Source organism: Haematobia irritans, chromosome 4 (genome assembly GCF_050003625.1).
Source record: "Haematobia irritans isolate KBUSLIRL chromosome 4, ASM5000362v1, whole genome shotgun sequence".
NCBI classification, from domain to species: Eukaryota; Metazoa; Arthropoda; class Insecta; order Diptera; family Muscidae; genus Haematobia; species Haematobia irritans.
Window position 1 is genome coordinate 11,630,010 of NC_134400.1, and position 22,805 is coordinate 11,652,814.

At 28.3% G+C, this 22,805-nt stretch overlaps 2 protein-coding genes across 3 annotated transcripts; both read right to left on the bottom strand.

Annotated features, from left to right (window-relative positions):
- Positions 1 to 1,240: 1,240 nt before the first annotated feature.
- Positions 1,241 to 8,086, bottom strand: LOC142236920 (alanine--glyoxylate aminotransferase 2, mitochondrial). Of its 2 annotated transcripts, none has more exons than XM_075308200.1 (5): positions 7,883 to 8,086; positions 3,683 to 4,007; positions 2,923 to 3,620; positions 2,477 to 2,859; positions 1,241 to 1,496 (listed from the first exon to the last, which is right to left on the bottom strand). In XM_075308200.1, the coding sequence occupies exons 1-5, from the start codon at positions 7,902 to 7,904 to the stop codon at positions 1,365 to 1,367; spliced, it is 1,560 nt and encodes a 519-aa protein (XP_075164315.1). In that variant the 5' UTR covers positions 7,905 to 8,086; the 3' UTR covers positions 1,241 to 1,364. The 2 variants fall into 2 exon arrangements, with proteins under 2 accessions (XP_075164315.1, XP_075164316.1); XM_075308201.1 differs by lacking the exon at positions 1,241 to 1,496 and adding an exon at positions 1,961 to 2,310.
- Positions 8,087 to 13,536: 5,450 nt separating this feature from the next.
- l(3)04053 (lethal (3) 04053) lies at positions 13,537 to 20,934 on the bottom strand. Its single transcript, XM_075308532.1, has 4 exons — positions 20,520 to 20,934; positions 19,935 to 20,456; positions 18,045 to 19,353; positions 13,537 to 14,615 (listed from the first exon to the last, which is right to left on the bottom strand). Exons 1-4 carry the CDS (start codon positions 20,827 to 20,829, stop codon positions 14,459 to 14,461), a joined length of 2,298 nt encoding a protein of 765 aa, XP_075164647.1. The 5' UTR covers positions 20,830 to 20,934; the 3' UTR covers positions 13,537 to 14,458.
- Between the last annotated feature and the right edge of the window lie 1,871 nt (positions 20,935 to 22,805).

Consider the following 22,805-nt stretch of genomic DNA (forward strand, 5'->3'; position numbering starts at 1 on the left):
TTAGCGAGTACGAAATTTATATGAGTTCAAGTCAATTTGTCTGCATTCAGATTTTGATAGATTCTGTATAACAGATACTGTCAGTGAGAAAAGAGCTAATTTTTTGGATTCCCTGCTCATTTTCTTCTGATTGTGATGCAGCGGCAGGGCAGATACCCATACGAATAAAACTAATTATTTAGCTGAAGCAGAACTAAGTTGAGTCATCTATCATACAATGCTAACAAGTTAATCGAATGATCCTCCATATTAGCAGATCCTCCATGCTAACAGTAAATGAAAGTTCACGGCCCGAAATAAAGCGCTACTAGAATTACATTCATATGATATTTGGTCCATCTAATTTTATTTCAAAATTTTATTTCTACAGAAATTTTTTCCAAAATTTTATTTCTACAGAAAATTTTGTCAAATTTTTATTCCTATAGAAAACTTTGTTAACATTTTATTTCTATAGAAAATTTTCACAAAATTTTATTTCTGTAGAAAATTGTGTCAAAATTTTCTTTCTATAGAAAATTTTGTCAAAATTTTATTTCTATAGAAAATTTTCTCAAAAATTTTATTTCTATAGAAAATTTTCTCAAAATTTTTATTTCTATAGAAAATTAATAACAATTTTATATCTATAACAAAATTTTCCAAATTTTATTTCTGTAGAAAATATTGTCATAATTTAGTGCATTGCATATAATCCCCAAAAAGTCGTCCAAACAAAAGCACATAAATTATGGAAATTATAAAAAACAATTAATGACGCCAATCGAAAATCAATTGATCGAATTAAAATTGACTAGATTCATAATCACATAACTTTTTTTATTTAGGTATTATTTGAGTGAATTAATTTAATTTTTTTATTCAATTAATACATATATTTTTTAATTCAATTAAGATTCCATTTGAAAATATATTGGTGATATATTTTTTGTCTATATAAATATTTGTTAAAATTTCTTTCCACCTTTGAAAAAGAACCAGAAATATCTAAAAAAAGAAAAATAACTGCAAGCTGTGCCTCTACAATTACACCAATTCTTAATTAAAAACCACAAACACCCCGAAAATAATATGTGATCTAATATTAATAAATAGCAAATACATTGTTTTTAAATAGGATATTATTATTTTCTGGTTAAGCGGTTAAGCTTACATTTTTATTGTTCACCAATATATAGTGGTAGTATTTATAAGGTTAAAATTATTTAGTCTTAAAATTAAAAACACAAAAAAGCAAATGTTTAAACAAAATATTTGAAATAAAATATATTTAATATTTATATATAATAAATGCAATTAATTATTAATACCATGAAGAAAAAATATAATTCCATACAGAATATGGCAGATGACGAAGGATTGTTTTATTTACTCTCATATTGTCTCCAATCTCTGGGCTTTTTCAAATAATGCTTGGAGAATATACTTTCCAGTACATTAATGGTAAAATCGACATCGGATTTCTGGACACACATCGATGGTTTAAAGCATACAACCTGTTAAAAAGGAAATGTATCAATAATTATTTTTATTTAAGAGTTCTTCCCTTTGAAAAAAGATATCAGATCACATTTAATCCTTAAACGAAAGAGTTCAACAGAAATAAATTTTTTACAAAATTTGCTATAGAATTAAAATTTTGCCAACATTTTCTATAGAATTAAAATTTTGCCAAAATTTTCTATAGAAATAAAATTTTATTTTTTTGTAGAAAAATAAAATGTTGACAACATTTTCTAAAGAAATAAAATTTTGATAAAAATTTCTATAGAAATAAAATTTTGACAAAATTTTCTATAGACATAAAATTTTGACAAAATTTTTGACAAAAATTTTCTACTGAAATAAAATTTTGACAAACATTTTCTACAGATATAAAATTTTGAACAAATGTTTCGAAAGAAATAAAATTTTGAAAAAAAAAATTCTATAGAAATAAAATGGTAGCTAATTACCAAACTTTTTCTCTGAGTGTATTTTAAAAATGCTAAGGTTACTATTTATTTGCATAAAAAAAAAACATTGTAACTACATATTTACAAAAAAAAATTAACTAGGGATGTGATATAAGTACAAGGCTTCTTCTATCTCCCATGGTAGGCTATGGATCTAGGAATGTGATGGATGGGAAATAAAAGTGATTTTCACAAAAGCATCTTAAGCATAGGATATTCTCTTAATTGCACCAAAATCCCCAAAGAAAAAAATTTAATTCTTCGATAAAACTTCCGAAATAGATCTCGATAAGACATCTACTGCAAATTTAACATCGGACTTATTAATACACATAGGAGGTTTGATACGCAATATCTGGAAAGAAAGGAAGAAGTAGATGATGTGGAATTAAGTTTAGGATAAGGATGTGGCGTAAAGACATTAAGGATTAACAAGGACATAGCAACAAAGACACAATGGCACCAAACCCAATAGCATTGGTAGAGTCACATACAGATTACTCAGCAATCTCAAAACTTACATTGCCATTCAGGCCACCACGTCCGAAAAGTACACCCATATCTTTGCAGGTTTCCCATATCTCCAATACATGGGGTACACCCAAGGGGGTTTTAGTTTTACGATCAGCCACCAATTCTACACCAATCATAAGACCCTTGCCTCGGACATCACCAATAATCTCGTATTTATCTCTAAGCTCGGCCAATTTTTTAAGGAAATAGGTACCAACATCTTTGGAGTTCTTTTGCAATTGTTCCTCTTCGATAACATCAAGGACAGCAATGCCCACAGCACTAGCCATGGGATTACCACCATAGGTATTGAAATGTAAAGCCATACCTAAGGATTGGGCTATTTTGGGTGTGGTAACAACAGCAGCCATGGGGAAACCATTACCAATACCTAAAGGAAAGGGAAAGATATTTTAAAATAGTTAAGAACCGAAATTTTCAAATTCCCACTTACCCTTAGCCATAGTAACGATATCGGGTATAATGCCATGACCTTCAAACCCCCAGAAATGATCACCGGTTCTACCGAATCCCGTTTGGACTTCATCTGAAACAAAAACACCTCCATTGGCCCGTACCAATTCGGCAGCCTTTTTAATGTAGCCCTTGGGGAATTGAACAGTACCACCCACACCCTGTATGGATTCGGCAAACATGGCAGCCACCTTACCACGAGGTAAAGAATACTTGAAGGTCTGTTCCAATTCATTGTAGTACATATCGGCAGCTTTGCAGCCACTTTCTGAGTCACAATCACATGAACGGTCTGTCTGTATGGGAGAGTCTCTACACTTGGCCCCACCCCATATACCCAGATAAGGGTCAGGATTCATAACATGATGAATACCATTGGCCACACCGGGCAAAGGGAAACGCCAAGTGGAATGGGCAGTCAAACCCATGGTATAAGGAGACATGCCATGGTAACAATTGCGTAGAGTTATGATATCTTGGTTTCCAGTATGTAAACGGGCCATAAGCATTGCCAGATCATTGGCCTCCGAACCAGAATTCACGAAATGCACCGACTTTAGGTCTCCGGGGAATTTTTCTGTTAATCTCTGGGCATATTCATGGATTTTGGGATGCAAGTAAATATTGGTGGTATGCCATAGGGTCTTTATTTGCTCTTCCAAGGCTTTGTTGACTTTTCTAGAAATGAATTTAAAAATAAAAATCACCATATGCTCTCCCTTACTAATCTCATAACTTACGGATGACAATGTCCCACTGATACTGTCACAATTCCACCGATCATATCCAAATAACGATTACCATCATGATCGAATAACCATTGCATGTGACCACTGTGTATGAGTAAAGGTTTCTTGTAGTACGCCGTTAGATTTGGAGTCAAATGATTTTTCCTTAATTCTTTGATATTTTCATAGCTGGGCCCCTTATATTGAGGTGGTGTGAATTCACAATCGGGCATTTCATTTTGAACCAAGGATACTGTGGCCGGAGCAGCTTTCGAGTTAAGGGTAGACGAATGACGGCATTGAGATTTACCATGTCTCAGCAAACGGGAAGAGTTTGCTGCATGAAAATAAAAGAAACATTTTTTTAAGTGCTAAAATTATTATAAAAAAATATGAACTCATTGACAAAATGTTCTATTGAAATAAAATTTTCCAAAATTTTCTATAGAAAAAAAAAATTGACGGAATTTTTCTATAGAAAATGAAATTTGACAAAATTTTCTTCAGAAATAAAATTTTGACAACATTTTCCATAGAAATAAAGTTTTGACAAAAATTTCTATAGATTGGCCAGATAAGTTCACCAATCTGGTATCACAATGGACTGAATAGTCTAAGTGAGCCTGATACATCGGGCTGCCACCTAACCTTCTATAGATTTTTGATCAAATTTTCTATAGAAATAAAATTTTAACAAAATTTTCTGTAAAAATAAAATTTTGAAAAAATTTTCTATAGAAATAAAATTTTGACAAAAGTTTCTATAGAAATAAAATTTTGACAAAAATTTCCATAGAAATAAAATTTTGACAAAATTTTCTATAGAAATAAAATTTTGACAAAATTTTCTATAGAAATAAAATTTTGACAAAATTTTCTTCAGAAATAAAATTTTGACAAAATTTTCTATAGAAATAAAATGTTGACAAAATTATCTTCAGAAATAAAATTTTGACCAAATTTTCTATAGAAATAAAATTTTAACAAATTTTTCTATAGACAAAATTTTCTATAGAAATAAAACATTGACAAAGTTTTCTTCAGAAATAAAATTTTGACAACCTTTTCTTTTGACAAAATTTTGAACAAATTTTCTATAGAAATAAAATTTTAACAAAATTTTCTATAGAAAATAACATTTTTTAATTTGGTAGATTTTTGGTAAATTTTTCTTCAAATTTTGGTAGATTATTTTTGGCACGAGTGACAACAGTGACTGTGAGCCGTGTTCATGACATTCGTCCATTAAAAAATATTTTGGTCAAAGTAAACTTTTTTTTTGAGTGTAGATATGAATATATCTACATATATTTATTTAAAATGTTTAAACAGGTTTTTTTGGGGGAAAGGCAACAATTGCAATTTTAGCTTTATTTCGGAAAAAGTGAATAACAAACACACACAATAAATATAGCGATAGCTCTCATAAACATTGCCCCTACTAAACTGTATTTACATAAATTGCTTTTAAATGAAAAAAAATCAAAAGTGTCCACAAGCTTAAATTAATTTGATGCAACCTACAGTAGTACACAAAAATTCGTTGACATTAAAAATTTTCTTTGATAAAAATCACATTATATTGAAATTGCACTTTTGAATATTTTTCAGATGGAAAGTTGTCGATGAGAATCGGATTGTGTCACAGTAGAATTTTAAAATGAATCAATTAAATTTTAATTCTCTATAGAAATAAAATTTTGACAAAATTTTCTACAGAAATGAAATTTTGACAAAATTTTCTATAGAAATAAGATTTTGAAAATTTTTTCTATAGAAATAAAATTTTGACAAAATTTTCTATAGAAATAAAATTTTGACAAAATTTTCAATAGAAATACAATTTTGACAAAATTTTCAATAGAAATACAATTTTGACAAAATTATCAATATAATAAAATTTTGACAAAATTTTCTATAGAAATAGAATTTTGACACAATCTTCTACAGAAATAAAATTTTGACAAAATTTTCTATAGAAATAAAATTTTGACAAAATTTTCAATAGAAATACAATTTTGACAAAATTTTCAATAGAAATACAATTTTGACAAAATTATCAATATAATAAAATTTTGACAAAATTTTCTATAGAAATAGAATTTTGACACAATCTTCTACAGAAATAAAATTTTGACCAAATTTGCTATGGAAATAAAATTTTGACAAAATTTTCTATAGAAATAAAATTTTGACAAAATTTTCTACAGAAATAAAATTTTGAAAACATTTTCTATAGAAATAAGATTTTGAAAATTTTTTCTATAGAAATAAAATTTTGAGAAAATTTTCTACAAAATTAAAATTTTACAAAATTTTATATAGATTTAAAATTTTGAAAAAATTTTCTATAGAAATAAAATTTTGACAACATTTCTATAGAAATAAAATTTTGACAACATTTCTATAGAAATAAAACATAAAGCAGAAAGGAACTGTGATTGACATAAACGACATAACATAGACTTTGATTTTGGAAAAGAAAGTATTTTGTTTTATTGGAAAAATGTGTTTTTTTAACAATTTTTTTGGTGATTTGAACTTTTTAAAGAAATTCAAATAGCAAGAAAAGAACAGCGTTGCTCTAAAATTTCATTTGAAAGGAAAGAGTTTTTTACGTGTGCTATTACCTATATAAATAGGCCACCATTTCGTAATATCTAAACAATGTTGATAAGCTGCAGGTATTGTTAATAATATTCATAAAACCCCCCGAACGAAATAATAATAATAATAATATCAAGTTTTTATATGAGAGATCAACATATATGAAGCATTCTATGTGGCTTGGTCTAGAAAACTAAGAGACATTTGTTTTTGTATGCCGAAATCAGACCATTATTTGGGATTTTTAAGATTATTTCAAGTGTGTTTCGTCTGACACCTTCTTCAAAAATTCCCATTCTTAAACATGCCCACTAAGTTGTGTCCAAATCTTATCAACATTTAACGCAGATGTACTTTTACAACTAATGACAACTGAGGTGAAGATAGGTGCTATTGATATAAATTTCACTTTCGTTTAAGTTGGTGTATAGAAAAAAGGCAAACTTAGGGATAAATAAAATATTTGGATTTTTTGGAAATATATCATTAAAACAAATATATTTTTAAATTGTGTGATTTTTTTTTTGCAATTTTTTGGAAACAATGAAAAACAATAACAACCTATTAAAGCGTGGGCACTTTACAAATTTTCTATAGAAATAAAACGTTGTCAAAATTTTCCATAGAAATAAAATTTGGACGAAATTTTCTATAGAAATAATATTTTGACAAAATTTTCTATAGAAATAAAATTTTGTAAAAATTTACTATAGAAATAAAATTTTGTAAAAATTTTCTAAAGAAATAAATTTTTTTTACAAAATTTTCTATAGATATAAAATTTTGACACAATTTTCTATAGAAGTAAAATTTTGACAAAATTTTCTATAGAATTAAAATTTTGACAAAATTTTCTATAGAAATAAAATGTTGACAAAATTTTGTATAGAAATAAAATTTTGACAAAATTTTCTATAGATATAAAATTTTGACACAATTTTCTATAGAAGTAAAATTTTGACACAATTTTCTATAGAAGTAAAATTTTGACAAAATTTTCTATAGAAGTAAATTTTTGACAAAATTTTCTATAGAATTAAAATTTTGACAAAATTTTCTATAGAAATAAAATTTTGACAAAATTTTCTATAGAAATAAAATTTTGACAAAATTTTCTATAGAAATAAAATTTGGACAAAATTTTCTATAGAAATAAAATTTTGTAATTTGGCAAAATTTAGTTAAAATCAATGTATTTTTATGAACTAAAATAAAGTTAAATTGCCTATAAAGAATTTGCTTCTCTTTTTTCTGAAGTTAGTTTTCGAATTAATAAGCCTAGACTATGAATTTGTCGCACATTATATTTTGGCATGTAAACACTTTTTTTATTTTTTGCAAAACGAAAACAAACCCACGATCATTTACATATCAACATAGATGGGTAAGCATATACACTGAAAAATATTTTTTTTTTTAATAAGGAATGAAAACGAAAATTTCTTCATTAGCAAAAAATTCGTACATTCGTATTGAATGTTATTATTAAAAAAATTGAATTTATTTCAAAATGTCTTAGCAAAGTAGTATTTCTTTGCATTTAGATCAAATCTACATAACTTTTATGTTACCCATATTTATTGGGTTGTTTTAGCAAAAACATACCAATAATATTTCGCGACATCATATTTTGTTTCTTTATTTCCTTTTATCTGTGGTTTGTTATCTGCTTTTATTTTTTTGCAAATATTAGACACTTTATTATTTTTATTATACAAAAAAAAAACTTGCAACTTTGTTTCTCTTTATCACGATCTGCCGTCGATCAAGGAAAAACCAACCGACCCGTTCCACACTATCAATTGAACTAAATGAAGTACTTTCAGCAGCAGCACTACAAACATTTTTATTCTCTCACTACAAGAGCCATATCTTCTTTGCCAGAGACATACATTTTTAACATAAACTGAATGATTGCGGGCAGAGAAAAAAAGAAAAAGAATTATAAAGTGTAAAGCGAGAGAAAGAGAGAGAGAGTTCTGTTAGTTTAAATTTCAAACTAGTTTCAATGTAAATGTGTAATTCCTTACTTTATTATGCCCTACACCATGCGATGGGAACATTTTCTATAGAAATTTTCTTAAAATTTTATTTCTATAGAAAATGTTCTCAAATTTTATTTCTATAGAAATTTTTCTCAAAATTATATTCCTATAGAAAATTTTCTCAAATTTTATTTCTATAGAAAATTTTCTCAAAATTTTATTTTTATAGAATTTTTTTTTTCAAAATTTTATTGCTATAGAACATTTTCTTAAAATTTTATTTCTATAGAAAATTTTCCCAATTTTATTTTTATAGAAAATTTTCTCAAAATTTTATTTCTAAAGAATTTTTTTTTTAAAATTTTGTTGCTATAGAACATTTTCTTAAAATTTTATTTCTATAGAAAATTTTCTCAAATTCTATTTCTATAGAAAATTTTCTCTAAATTTTATTTCTATAGAAATTTTTCTGAAAATTTTATTTCAATAGAAAATTTTCTCAAGATTTTATTTCTATAGAAATTTTTCTCAAACATTTATTTCAATGGAAAATTTTCTCCAGATATTATTTCTATAGGAAATTTTGTCAAAATTTTATTTCTATAGAAAATTTTTTATCAAAATGTCATTTCTATAGAAATTTTTCTCAAAATTGTATTCCTATAGAAAATTTTCCCAATTTTATTTTTATAGACAATTTTCTCAAAATTTTATTTCTATAGAATTTCTTTTCAAAATTTTATTGCTATAGAACATTTTCTTAAAATTTTATTTCTATAGAAAATTTTGTCAAAATTTTATTTCTATAGAAAATTTTTTATCAAAATGTCATTTCTATAGAAATTTTTCTCAAAATTGCATTCCTATAGAAAATTTTCCCAATTTTATTTTTATAGAAAATTTTCTCAAAATTTTATTTCTATAGAAATTTTTTTCAAAATTTTATTGCTATAGAACATTCTCTTAAAATTTTATTTCTATAGAAAATTTTCTCTAAATTTTATTTTTATATAAAATTTTCTCTAAATTTTATTTCTATAGAAATTTTTCTGAAAATTTTATTTCAATAGAAAATTTTTTCTAAATTTTATTTCTATAGAAATTTTTCTGAAAATTTTATTTCAATAGAAAATTTTCTCAAAATTTTATTTCTATAGAAATTTTTCTGAAACATTTATTTCAATGGAAAATTTTCTCCAGATATTATTTCTATAGGAAATTTTGTCAAAATTTTACTTCTATAGAAAATTTTTTATCAAAATATCATTTCTATAGAAAACTTAATTGCTATAAAAAATTTTCTCAAAATTTTATTTCTATAGAAAATGTTGTCAACATTTTATTTCTATTGAAAATTTTGTCAAAATTTTATTTCCATAGAAAATTTTGTCAAAATTTTATTTGTATAGAAAATTTTGTCAAAATTTTATTTCTATAGAAAATTTTGTCAAAATTTTATTTCTATAGAAAATTTTGTCAAAATTTTATTTCTATAGAAAATTATGTCAAAATTTTATTTCTATAGATAATTTTGTCAAAATTGTATTTCTATAGAAAATTTTGTCAAAATTTTATTTCCATAGAAAATTTTGTCAAAATTTTATTTCCATAGAAAATTTTGTCAAAATTTTATTTGTATAGAAAATTTTGTCAAAATTTTATTTCTATAGAAAATTTTGTCAAAATTTTATTTCTATAGAAAATTTTGTCAAAATTTTATTTCTATAGAAAATTTTGTCAAAATTTTATTTCTATAGAAAATTTTGTCAAAATTTTATTTGTACAGAAAATTTTGTCAAAATTTTATTTCTTTACAAAATTTTGTCAAAATTTTATTTCTATAGAAAACTTTGTCAAAATTTTATTTCTATAGAAAATTTTGTTAAAATTTTATTTCTATAGAAAATTTTGTCAAAAATAGAAAATTTTGACAAAATTTTAGTTCTATAGAAAATTTTGTCAAAATTTTATTTCTATAGAAAATTATGTCAAAATTTTATTTCTATAGATATTTTTGTCAAAATTTTATTTCTATAGAAAATTTTGTCAAAATTTTATTTCCATAGAAAATTTTGTCAAAATTTTATTTCCATAGAAAATTTTGTCAAAATTTTATTTGTATAGAAAATTTTGTCAAAATTTTATTTCTATAGAAAATTTTGTCAAAATTTTATTTCTATAGAAAATTTTGTCAAAATTTTATTTGTACAGAAAATTTTGTCAAAATTTTATTTCTTTACAAAATTTTGTCAAAATTTTATTTCTATAGAAAACTTTGTCAAAATTTTATTTCTATAGAAAATTTTGTTAAAATTTTATTTCTATAGAAAATTTTGTCAAAAATTTTATTTCTATAGAAAATGTTCCCAAAATTATATATCTATAAAAAAAATTCTCAAAATTCTATTTCTATAGAAAATTTTGTCAAAATTTTATTTGTATAGAAAATTGTGTCAAAATTTTATTTCTATAGAAAATTTTGTCAAAATTTTTTTCTATAGAAAATTTTGTCAAAATTTTATTTCTATAGAAAATTTTGTCAAAATTTTATTTCTATAATGAAGCAACTACACAAAAAAAAATTATTTCTATCCTCGCAAACAAAATTTTATACCAACGAAAATTTCTTTTCCTGTTCATGTATAAAAAAAATATTTCACAGCAGAATTTCACTGTACTAGAACGATGATAATTATTTTTAACGCAAAGTTACTTTGCATTCGAACAAATGTACATACATACTTGCTCCCATTTTTGTTGATAGGTTTATCTGTTCATACTTGAACATGAACTATGTAGGAGCAAAAGAAATACAAGAAGAAACATAATGGTATCATAAGTCTATTTTTAGAATGCATTTTTTCACTGACAAGGACTGAAACTAGTTTTACGAGGTACGTTACTCAAATACTCCTCTCCAATGGAAACATTAGGCCTGTTTTCGTTTAGTACACCCAAAAAATTATGTTATTCATAACAGCAAAAATGTTTGCTAAAACATCACTTTTTACCTGCTGAAGAACGGAAAGCAGTCAACGGTCATTTCATTTTTTCCGTTAAATAAAATCAGGTAAACTACAAGTGTAGCTTAAACTCTCCATGCAGGTTTGGGTGGAGGGTATGCTTCTCTTAGCATAGTTATGACGTCACTAAACCTTATAGAGCTAGTCTTTACGCCGCGCCACAACTCAGAAGAACCCCCTCAAGCAACGTCGGCATGCCGCTGACTGCATTTTCGTCGTTTATGTTCTCTACCACTTTGAACGTTGTTATGGCAAAAATGAATTCCTCAACTTTCGATGGATTTCTTTCCCCATCAAATCGAGCGGAGCAATTGCTGAACGAGCTCTCTAAGAGCTGTTTAAACTATTCCGTGGTTAAGGATACCAGGAATGGTAAACTCCTGCTATACGTTTACTTGTAAGCAAATTACTAAAATTGTTGACCTGACCTTCAGAAATTCCACAGCGTCTTCAAAATTGTCAGTTTCTTCTGCCACGATGATATATAACTACCAAGTTCCTCTGCAGAAAGGGAAAACTAACCACAATCGGCAATAACATGTGAGTTATTTCGAAACTCATAATAATTTTCCAGAAAGGGAAAAATGCTCCAAAAATTCAGCAACCACAATCGAACTAGAATTTTTCTTGATTACTCAGGCGTTTGTTCGGGCCTCTTAGTTGGGCGTCAATTTTGTAGGGAGGTTTCCCTTATAAAATAATAACGCCTCTGGATTCTTGATTTTTGAAAGATATTTGCTTATTTATTTATTTCTGAGAAAGAGGAATGAATGAATATATACAAAATGCCGTCCTTTTCGCTCTATGAAGCATATTTAAGAAGATATGGACAAAAGAAGTTTTTTATATAAAAATTTAATTTTTTTTTTAGGATTTTTAATTTTTTTATTTTTTTGAGAGTGGTCACGAATTATCGTCCTTTTTGCTCTAGGGCGCTTAGTTTAGGAGATATGCCCAAAAGAAGTTTTTCATATAAAAATTTCAATTTTTTTAGGATTTGGGTGGATTTTTAAATTTTTTGAGGGCGGTCACGAATTATCGTCCTTTTTGCTCTAGGACGCTTAGTGTAGGAGATATGGCCAAAAGATGTTTTTCATATAAAAATTTCAATTTTTTTAGGATTTGGGTGGATTTTTCAATTTTTTGAGGGTGGTCACGAATTATCGTCCGTTTTGCTCTAGGACGCTTAGTTTAGGAGATATGGCCAAAAGAAGTTTTTCTTATAAAAATTTCAATTTTTTTTAGGATTTGGGTGGATTTTTACATTTTTTGAGGGTGGTCACGAATTATCGTCCTTTTTGCTCTAGGACGCTTAGTTTAGGAGATTATGGCCAAAAGAAGTTTTTCATATAAAAATTTCAATTTTTTAGGATTTGGGTGGATTTTTAAATTTTTTGAGGGTGGTCACGAATTATCGTCCTTTCTGCTCTAGGACGCTTAGTTTAGGAGATATGGCCAAAAGAAGTTTTTCATATAAAAATTTCAATTTTTTTGTGGGATTTGGGTGGATTTTTAAATTTTTTGAGGGTGGTCACGAATTATCGTCCTTTTCGCTCTGGGACGCTTAGTGTAGGAGATATGACCAAAAAAAGTTTTTCATATAAAAATTTCAATTTTTTTGTGGGATTTGGGTGGATATTTCAATTTTTTGAGGGTGGTCACTAATTATCGTCCTTTTTGCTCTAGGACGCTTAGTTTAGGAGATATGGCCAAAAGAAGTTTTTCATATAAAAATTTCAATTTTTTTTAGCATATGGGTGGATATTTCAATTTTTTGAGGGTGGTCACGAATTATCGTCCTTTTCGCTCTGGGACGCTTAGTTTAGGAGATATGACCAAAAAAAGTTTTTCATATAAAAATTTCAATTTTTTTTAGCATATGGGTGGATATTTCAATTTTTTGAGGGTGGTCACGAATTATCGTCCTTTTCGCTCTAGGACGCTTAGTTTAGGAGATATGGCCAAAAGAAGTTTTTCGTATAAAAATTTCAATTTTTTTTAGGATTTGGGTGGATTTTTCAATTTTTTGAGGGTGGTCACTAATTATTGTCCTTTTCGCTCTAGGACACTTAGTTTAGGAGATATGGACAAAATAAATTTTTTCATTTTTTTTTAGGATTTGGGTGGATTTTTAAATTTTTGAGTGTGGTCACGAATTATCGTTTTTTCGCTCTAGGACGCATATTTAAGGAGAATTATCAAAGAAATATTAGCATTACCATAAAATCATGTTTATGCATTGGAAAATATATAAAGAGGCGGTTTTTCGGTATTTATTCATCATGGTTTTTATTTTAGTTTTTAGCTTTATGTGTTGGTATTGGTTTGATTTAATGTATCTCGTTTTTATTTTGATAAAAATCATCAACTATTCTTATTATTTTATAATTTATCGTCATAACAATATTATGTTCACCAAACCATATAGATAGGGCAGAAGACAGCACAACATAAAATATAGAAGGAACCTAATAAAAATATTTGCACATTTTTTAAACAAATCTTAGAAAAAGAAACATATTAAAATAGGGCCAGTTGTTTACTTTTAAATTCTTGATGTTATTTGCTTTCGAGATTATAAAAACAAAAAGCAACACTTAAAAGAAAATATAATTATGATGGTATATTCCTTACAGATTATTCCAGTCTAAATGAAAATTCGAAAATAATATAGCACTAATTAATATTGAAGCTTTAAATTTAAAACATATCTTATATTTTGTAAATATTACAACAAAAATTAAATTATTTTGTGTACATTTTTTGTATTTGTATATTTTTCTGTTTCCGTTTTAGTTTGTTTTTTGTTGTTTTTATTTTTCAAATAGGGAACATGATATTTTTTAAATATATGTTAATAGTGTTTTTATTCATCATCCTATTCATTTTTAATTTAGGTTAAATTTCTTTCCTGTTTGCTTTGTTTGTTGTTTTCTCTTGTTTAATTTTAATAGTGAAATTGTTGTTTTATCATTTATAATATTTTATTACTATATATTCTTACTTTGTTTGGTTTATGTATGTATAGCTTTTCGGTTTTATGAGAGTTAATTTTTTTTTCTCTCATTACCAAAATCATTATAAGGTTTAGTAATGTTAATATTATTATAATTATTATTCTCTAAAAATAGAAAACAGTGTAATTTTATTATATTTTGAATGAAAAATATCATTTACAAATCCGGTCCACCGGGGCATTCTTCGTAATCATCACAATCGTCAATGAAATCTGAAAATAAATCTGGACTAGCATCGTAGTCGACATGTGTTTCAGATTTTTCAATATTTGCCGCCATTTGACGTAAATTATCAACACCAGCCAAAAGTTGCCTAGAAATTGAGAAAGATGCCGGGATTAATTAATTATTTAATATGATAGATTACAATAAAATTACAAATATAGGACTCAACGACGAACTGACGCCCACAATGAAATAAGATCTCCAAAAACAAAATGAAAAAGTATCATCCTTATTTATTAAAAATGAAATAAATCCCACAAAAATAAAATTTTTAAAAAATTTTCCACAGAAATAAAATTTTGACAAAATTTTCTATAGAAATAAAATTTTGACAAAATTTTCTATAGAAATAAAATTTTGACAAAATTTTCTATAGAAATAAAATTTTGAAAAAAAAAATTCTAGAGAAATAAAATTTTGACAAAATTTTCTATAGATATTACATTTTGACAAAATTTACTATAGAAATTAAATTTGGAGAAAAATTTCTATGAAAAAAAATGTTGACACAATTTTCAATAGAAATAAAATTTTAACAAAATTTTCTATAGAAATAAAATTTTCACAAAATTTTCTATAGAAATAAAATTTTCACAAAATTTTCTAAAGAAATAAAATTTTGACAAAATTTTCTATAGAAATACAATTTTTAGAAAATTTTCTGCAGAAATATAATTTCTATAGGAATAAAATTTTTACAAATTTTTTTATAAAAATAAAATTTTGACAAAATTTTCTATAAAAATAAAATTTTTACAAAATTTTCTATAGAAATAAAATTTTGACAAAATTTTCCATGGAAATAAAATTTTGACAAAATTTTCTATGGAAATAAAATTTTTACAAAATATTCTATAGAAATGAAATTTTCAGAAAATTTTCTATAGAAAAAAAATTTTCAGAATATTTTCTATAGAAATAAAATTTTGTTTTGTTATTGTTGGTTTATTCTTCAATCATTATTGTTGTTTTTGATTTCAGCTTAAAAGCATGCAAGTAGAGGATGCTGATGAGGAATGTGGTAATTCCGAAACGTGCATCCATCCAACCACCTTACAGTCTATAGGGCTTTGTCCAAATAAATTTGACAAACATTATTTTCCTCTGTTGGTTAAGCTACACTTGTAGTTTAGTCAATGCATGGTTTTAAGCTGTAATCAAAAACAACAATAATGAAATAAAATTTTGACAACATTTTTATATAGAAATAAAATTTTGACAAAATTTTCTATAGAAAATAATACCCTGTTCCACAGTGTGGAGCAGGGTATAAAAATTATAAAATATTCCAACCTTTTAATAAATACGGGGTAGCTTGTGCGAAAGTTGCACATTTGGTGGAAATCTACCAAAATTTTTCTATAGAAATCAAAATTTTTCTAAAGAAATAAATTTTTTACAAAATTTACTATAGAAATAACATTTGAAGAAAATGTTCTATAGAAATAAAATTTGAAGAAAATTTTCTATAGAAAAAACATTTGGAGAAAATTTTCTATAGAAATAAAATTTTGACAAAATTTTCTTTAGAAATAAAATTTGGAGAACATTTTCTATAGAAATAAAATTTTGACAAAATTTTCTACAGAAACAAAATTTTGAAAATTTTCTATAGAAAAAAAATTTAGAAAATTTTCTATAAAATATAATTTTGATAACATTTTCTATAGACATTTTTTGACATTTTTATATAGAAATAAAATTTTGACAAAATTTTCTATAGAAAAAAATTATAAAATATTCCAACGTTTTAATAAATACAGGGTAGCTTGTACGAAGGTTGCACATTTGGTGGAAATCTACCAAAAATTTTCTATAGAAATCAAATTTTTTCTATAGAAATAAAATTTTGACAAAATTTGAAGAAAATTTTCTATAGAAATAAAATTTGGATAAAATTCTCTATAGAAATAACATTTTTACAAAATTTTCTATAGAAATAGCATTTTGACAAAATTTTCTATAGAAATAACATTTTGAGAAAATTTTCTATAGAAATAAAATTTGGAGAAAATTTCCTATAGAAATAAAATTGGGAGAAAATTTTCTATAGAAATAAAATTTGGAGAAAATTTTCTATAGGAATAAAATTTGGAGAAAATTTTCTATAGAAATAAAATTTGGAGAAAATTTTCTATAGAAATAAAATTTGGAGAAAATTTTCTATAGAAATAAAATTTGGAGAAAATTTTCTACAGAAATAAAATTTGGAGAAAATTTTCTATAGAAATAAAATTTTGAGAAAATTTTCTATAGAAATAACATTTTACAAAATTTTCTATAGAAATAGCATTTTGACAAAATTTTCAAAATGTTATTTTGAGAAAATTTGCTATAGAAATAAAATTTGGAGAAAATTTCCTATAGAAATAAAATTTGGAGAAAATTTTCTATAGAAATAAAATTTGGAGAAAATTTTCTATAGAAATAAAATTTGGAGAAAATTTCCTATAGAAATAAAATTTGGAGAAAATTTTCTATAGAAATAAAATTTGGAGAAAATTTTCTATAGAAATAAAATTTGGAGAAAATTTTCTATAGAAATAAAATTTGGAGAAAATTTTCTATAGAAATAAAATTTGGAGAAAATTTTCTATAGAAATAAAATTTGGAGAAAATTTTCTATAGAAATAAAATTTGGAGAAAATTTTCTACAGAAATAAAATTTGGAGAAAATTTTCTATAGAAATAAAATTTGGAGAAAAATTTCTATAGAAATAACATTTTACAAAATTTTCTATAGAAATAGCATTTTGACAAAATTTTCAAAATGTTATTTTGAGAAAATTTGCTATAGAAATAAAATTTGGAGAAAATTTCCTATAGAAATAAAATTTGGAGAAAATTTTCTATAGAAATAAAATTTGGAGAAAATTTTCTATAGAAATAAAATTTGGAGAAAATTTTCTATAGAAATAAAATTTGGAGAAAATTTTCTATAGAAATAAAATTTGGAGAAAATTTTCTATAGAAATAAAATTTGGAGAAAATTTTCTATAGAAATAAAATTTGGAGAAAATTTTCTACAGAAATAAAATTTGGAGAAAATTTTCTATAGAAATAAAATTTGGAGAAAATTTTCTATAGAAATAACATTTTACAAAATTTTCTATAGAAATAGCATTTTGACAAAATTTTCAAAATGTTATTTTGAGAAAATTTGCTATAGAAATAAAATTTGGAGAAAATTTCCTATAGAAATAAAATTTGGAGAAAATTTTCTATAGAAATAAAATTTGGAGAAAATTTTCTATAGATATAAAATTTAGGGAAAATTTTCTATAGAAATAAAATTTGGAGAAAATTTTCTATAGAAATAAAATGTTGACAAAATTTTCTATAGAAGTAAAATTTTGAAAATTTTCTATAAAATATAATTTTGATAAAATTTTCTATAGAAATAAAATGTTGACAATTTTTTCTATAGAAATAAAATTTTGACAAACTTTAAAAGACAATTATGTTGCAAGACCTTTTTGTCCGCTCCAGCACGAAGAAGTATTTAAAAGCAAATTACCTCAGGTTTTGTTCCGCATTTGATGCTGCCCTCCGCAAATCTATTGATATCTGTTGTGCTCTGGACGGTCTGAGGCCTATGACACCGTTTCCACCATCTTGGCCTGTTCCACTTGTGCTACTGCTAACACCCACGCAACTGCCACCTAAAACGCCACTTCCACCACCAACTGCTGTCGCAGATGTAGATGTTGTGCACCGATTACTGCTTGTAACGGTAGCAGCTGGAGCATACGAAGTAGGAGAACGATTACAACTGCTTACATTACAACCACCTACGGCACCCTCTTCACGCATCAAATCTTTTTCACGTTTCAAAATTTCAATCTCCGAATTCAATTGCTGTACTTGTTGTTTAAGTTTAACAACGAGACTCTGTACAGCATTCGAGTGCTTTTTATTAGTATCGAGATTTTCCTCATTCTGTGACTTGTGCTGCCTTTGTTGTTCCAATAACTGTCGCTCCAAGTTATTGGCTCTCAATGTCTGTTCATTAAGGGCAACCCGTGTTTCATTCAATTCCCTTTGTAGAAGTTCATTATCGGAGCGTAACCTTGACAGCTGTGTGGTCATATTTGAATCTTCGGGCGATCCCATGGAATTTGATGGCAAACCAGTTGCTATATCGGCCAGACGTTGAGAAGAATGAATAATGGGTCCATCGGAAAGGAAATCTGGTAGCATTTTTGAACCCACCGAAGATGATGATGGTTCGGGAAGACCCATATTAAAACCACCCATATCGGCAGGACCTGGTAGTGGAATGTTATCGCGGTTTCGAGGTCTAGCACCACCTCCCCCACCAGCACAAGCCCCGGTGGCTTGGTCGCCATTGCCAGTTCCCACAAGCTCTTCTGTAAAGGCGGCTGTGGGCGAAGAGGGTGGTGAATTCACATGCATATCATTGGCATACCAAGAATCCATCCAATGATCTTGAACAAAGTCAGGTAAAGCAGCAGCAGCTGCCGCCCCACCGGGTATAGGGTTAGAAGATTGATGAAAATCTGTTGGACGTGTGGACAAAACATTCCTTCGATTGGACGATGAGCTGTTAGACCCTCCTACGGTATTTTGGGTATTTATGGGCAAATCCAATTTCAATTTGGCAGCCATTGTTGGATTTGGATTTGTATTGAGAGTCAAACGTGTGGGTCTTGAATCTCGATTTGAACCAACACCACCAGCACGACGGCGTGGGGATGTTTGTGGTCTTGGTATTTCATAGTTTGAATAGGATCGGGGTACATACTGTCCGCGATCATAATCGGACGAATTAGTTGTCATTGTAGGAGCATTTGTAGGTCCCCATTCTGCAAATACAAAAAATATGGAAATTAGATTGTTTTTATCAATGTTTTTGAATGATGACTAGATAGGGCTCATATCTAGACTCTCCTATACTGTTTCATTAGTTTGAAGAATGGACTGTTTCTAAAACTGTTTGAGAATCAACGAAAAATATGCAGTTATGAGACTGTTTTTCTATATTCCATCTCCAGTAAATGGAATGGCATATAAACTCTATAGCCCATATTATGTCAGATTCCTTTTTATAATTGTTCGTTTCCAAAAAAGTGCTTATTTTGAAAGGCCGTTCACCAATCAAATTTTTGAAAGAAATTCATGTAGATTTTTAAGTATAAGAGTGAAGTCCTCACAGTTATATAATTTTTCTATAAGCTGACCAAGTAAAAAAAAGCGTAAAGTTTTGGGTAGAAGGTTTCATTCGGTAGTGAAAAGGTTAAAATGCATGGACTAGTTCTCTATGGCATATTATGCCATTGTCCTACTTCTATGTCGTTCTTGGAGCATCGGGGAGCATTTTTCAAAATTAAGTTCTAATTGCCTCCATTTCTCCCCCTTTTCATTTGCACAAAACCCCAGTACTAACCTGCAAATCGATCACGTTCTCTTTCATCGGGATACAAACGGTAATCTGAAGATTTTGTATTGCCACCACCCGACGAAGCTTCACACGCTGGTAAATCGGCAATGGTCGGTGCCCCAGCATATTCGGCAAGACTCGCCTGCGAGTCGAAAGATGAGAAACGTGGTGAACGTTTCATTTTTGTTGCTGCAATAGACAAACCTTCGCCCGATTGTGTCGATGTGCCGCTCGCAGTTAATGTGGATGATGCAGAATTCGACTGTGGAACCTTGGGACGGGCACCAGTTGATGTTTGTAGGGAACGTGTAGACATGGCAGAATTTGAATTCGAATTACTTGAGGACGTACTGCTCACATTTAAGGGAGGATCCAAAGATGTGACTGTTGTTGAAGGTGCTGTAGGTACGCTACTGCTACTGAGGAAATGCTTAAAAGAGAACGACGAGTTTTGGGTGGGTGGCGGTTGCACTGTATGTGTTGTAGTTGTAGCCGCAGAAGATGCAAAACTGCCTTCACCACTTGAACCTAAAAAAAATTTTCCAAAATTTGTTTACATTACGTCTCGACTTGAGATTAAAGATAACTTACCCTCACCCGCCGCTCCTCCAGAAGAGCTAGCACCAGCAGATCGATTACTATATTGAAAATCTCCATAACCACGATGACCATTAATACACAAATCGGCAACCAAATCATTTAGTTTTCCTTTGGAGGATGTGGGCATCATATCTAGACTCTCCCTTTCCTCTTCGGCGTAATAATTATCGTCTTTCGTTGAATCTTTGTGTTCACTACCACCGTCATCGTTTGATTTCATTGAATCAACGACAATTTTATCACAATCCTTAGGGTTCTGTGCTGTTGTCTGGTGATGCTGTTGATCATTTTCGTTTGCCATTATTATTTTCCAAGCACTAAATCTTTAAAACAAATTTTTTGTATTATTGAATTGAATTGTTGGGTTGAAGGGTTGAATTGAATTGTCAAACTTATGAACTGAAAACAGCTGATTCGAATGAAGATAATAACACACAGATAAATCCATGAGATAATTTATTTTTTTTTTTTTTTTTTTTTTTCTTTTTTTTCCTTTTAAGTTGCTCCCAATGCCGATGAAAAAAAACACCCTTATTGGAAGACTTATTTGGCCCGGAATCACAAAGCCAACACTAATAGACATCGCAATGCTGTGATGAAACTAAATGCATGGACCAGTCTTCTCCAAGAAATCCGCTAAAATGCTCAAACCTTCTATACCAAATTTGTCAACAAATTGTTCAATATCAAATATACCATCCAATTCGGTGAAGTGCGTTCTTTCCAAGAAAAATCTAGGGCATTCAAAAATCACATGGGATGGGGTCTCCACCCCACCACATGACTCACACTCTGGAGAATCAGCTACTCGCACCTTATAAAGTGTAGAATTGCAGAATGCATTGTCACTCAGTATTCTATTAATTGCTTTACACTGAAGAGTATTCACTGCCACATAACCGAACCACGGCTTCTTCCGCACCGTCGGAAAGATTCTGAAGTAACAGGAATTTCGTACTGACGCCTCTTGTATATATTCCGTTGACCATTTCAACCACAATTTTTCCTCTATTGTACGAATAGCATCACCTAAGGGCCATTTCAAATCTAAACGCCATCCCTCTTCAAATGCCTTTTTCGCTGCTTCATCCACTTTCTCATTGTGAGGTATTCCCATGTGCCCGGGAATGAAATGTATTTCGATGCTTCCACAGTGTTCATTTGCAAGAGCCAGAAATTGATGTGCCAAAAAATTAAGTCCTCCGTTGTTTTTAAGCGCTTGAACTCCAGCTAGACTATCCGTTAAAAATGCAATATTTGTCAGCCCGTTGTTTGTAGCAAATTCAAGAGCTTTATATAACGCAACAAGCTCCGCCGACATAGAAGACAGTCTTTTGGTGACACAGAAGGCCTGAACCAAACCAGAAGCCTGGTGGTAGAAAGCAGCCCCCGTATATTCAGCATGCACTGAGCCATCCGTGAAGATTAAATCAAACTTTCTATCTTGTAGATCCGCCTCCTTCTCCAACCTCAGACTCCTAACCAGTTCAACGCTAGCTTCAGCCTTATTTTTGACAGCTCCTTTGAAAAAGTCCTCATCAAACTTTATATTACTTGGCTTAATGATTGATTCAGAGATCTGTGCGACGTCTTCAAAAATATGCTGGAATTGATGATAGATTCTGTAGTAACTAGAATTCAATGGACGATCCCGAACAGCCATTATCTCCTTTGCCGGAAGGTTCAACGCAAAAACTTTTATTAGTTCCTTTGCCGTTGCCAATTCAAATCTCTTGTCAGGAGGCAATTCACCAGCCATATGATATATGACTGAAACAGGTGTTGTGCGTATGAGACCCAGGGCCTTTCTCAGGACATTATTAAGGCAACTTTTAATTCTGCCAGAAGCAACTTGAGACATATTTGAAAGAGCCGAGGCTCCATATTCAGCTTTCGACCTCACAAATGCTTTATAAAAAAGTAATGCCTTAATCGGATGCACTCCAAAACGACACCCATTGATAATATTCATGAAGCGGCATTTCTTTTCAATCTCCCTGATCGTAAAGTCCACATGTTCGTTCGACGAACCATTTGTCGAGATCACCACACCTAGGTATTTCATTTCCTGTACTTGATTCAGGAGTGTGTTTTCAACGCATATGTTCAAATCTCGTTGTCTTCTGTTAAAGTGAACCACACTTGTCTTGGCCATGTTGAAATTAAGACTCTTTTCATTACATCTTGCCTTAAAGTCAATAATTTTAGACTGAAGCAATGTCTTGGTACTGTTAAAATCCTTGTCATAACAGATCAAAACAAAGTCATCTGCATATT

What these genes read in the sequence shown, in the direction of transcription:
- LOC142236920 (XM_075308200.1), bottom strand. Translation starts at nt 7,904, where the DNA reads ATGATGTCGCGAAATATTATTG. An exon ending in TATCGTTACTATGGCTAAGG is followed by an intron (nt 2,860 to 2,922) that starts GTAAGTGGGAAT and finishes CCTTTCCTTTAG; the next exon opens with GTATTGGTAATGGTTTCCCC. An exon ending in GTGGTGGCCTGAATGGCAAT is followed by an intron (nt 1,497 to 2,476) that starts GTAAGTTTTGAG and finishes CCTTTTTAACAG; the next exon opens with GTTGTATGCTTTAAACCATC.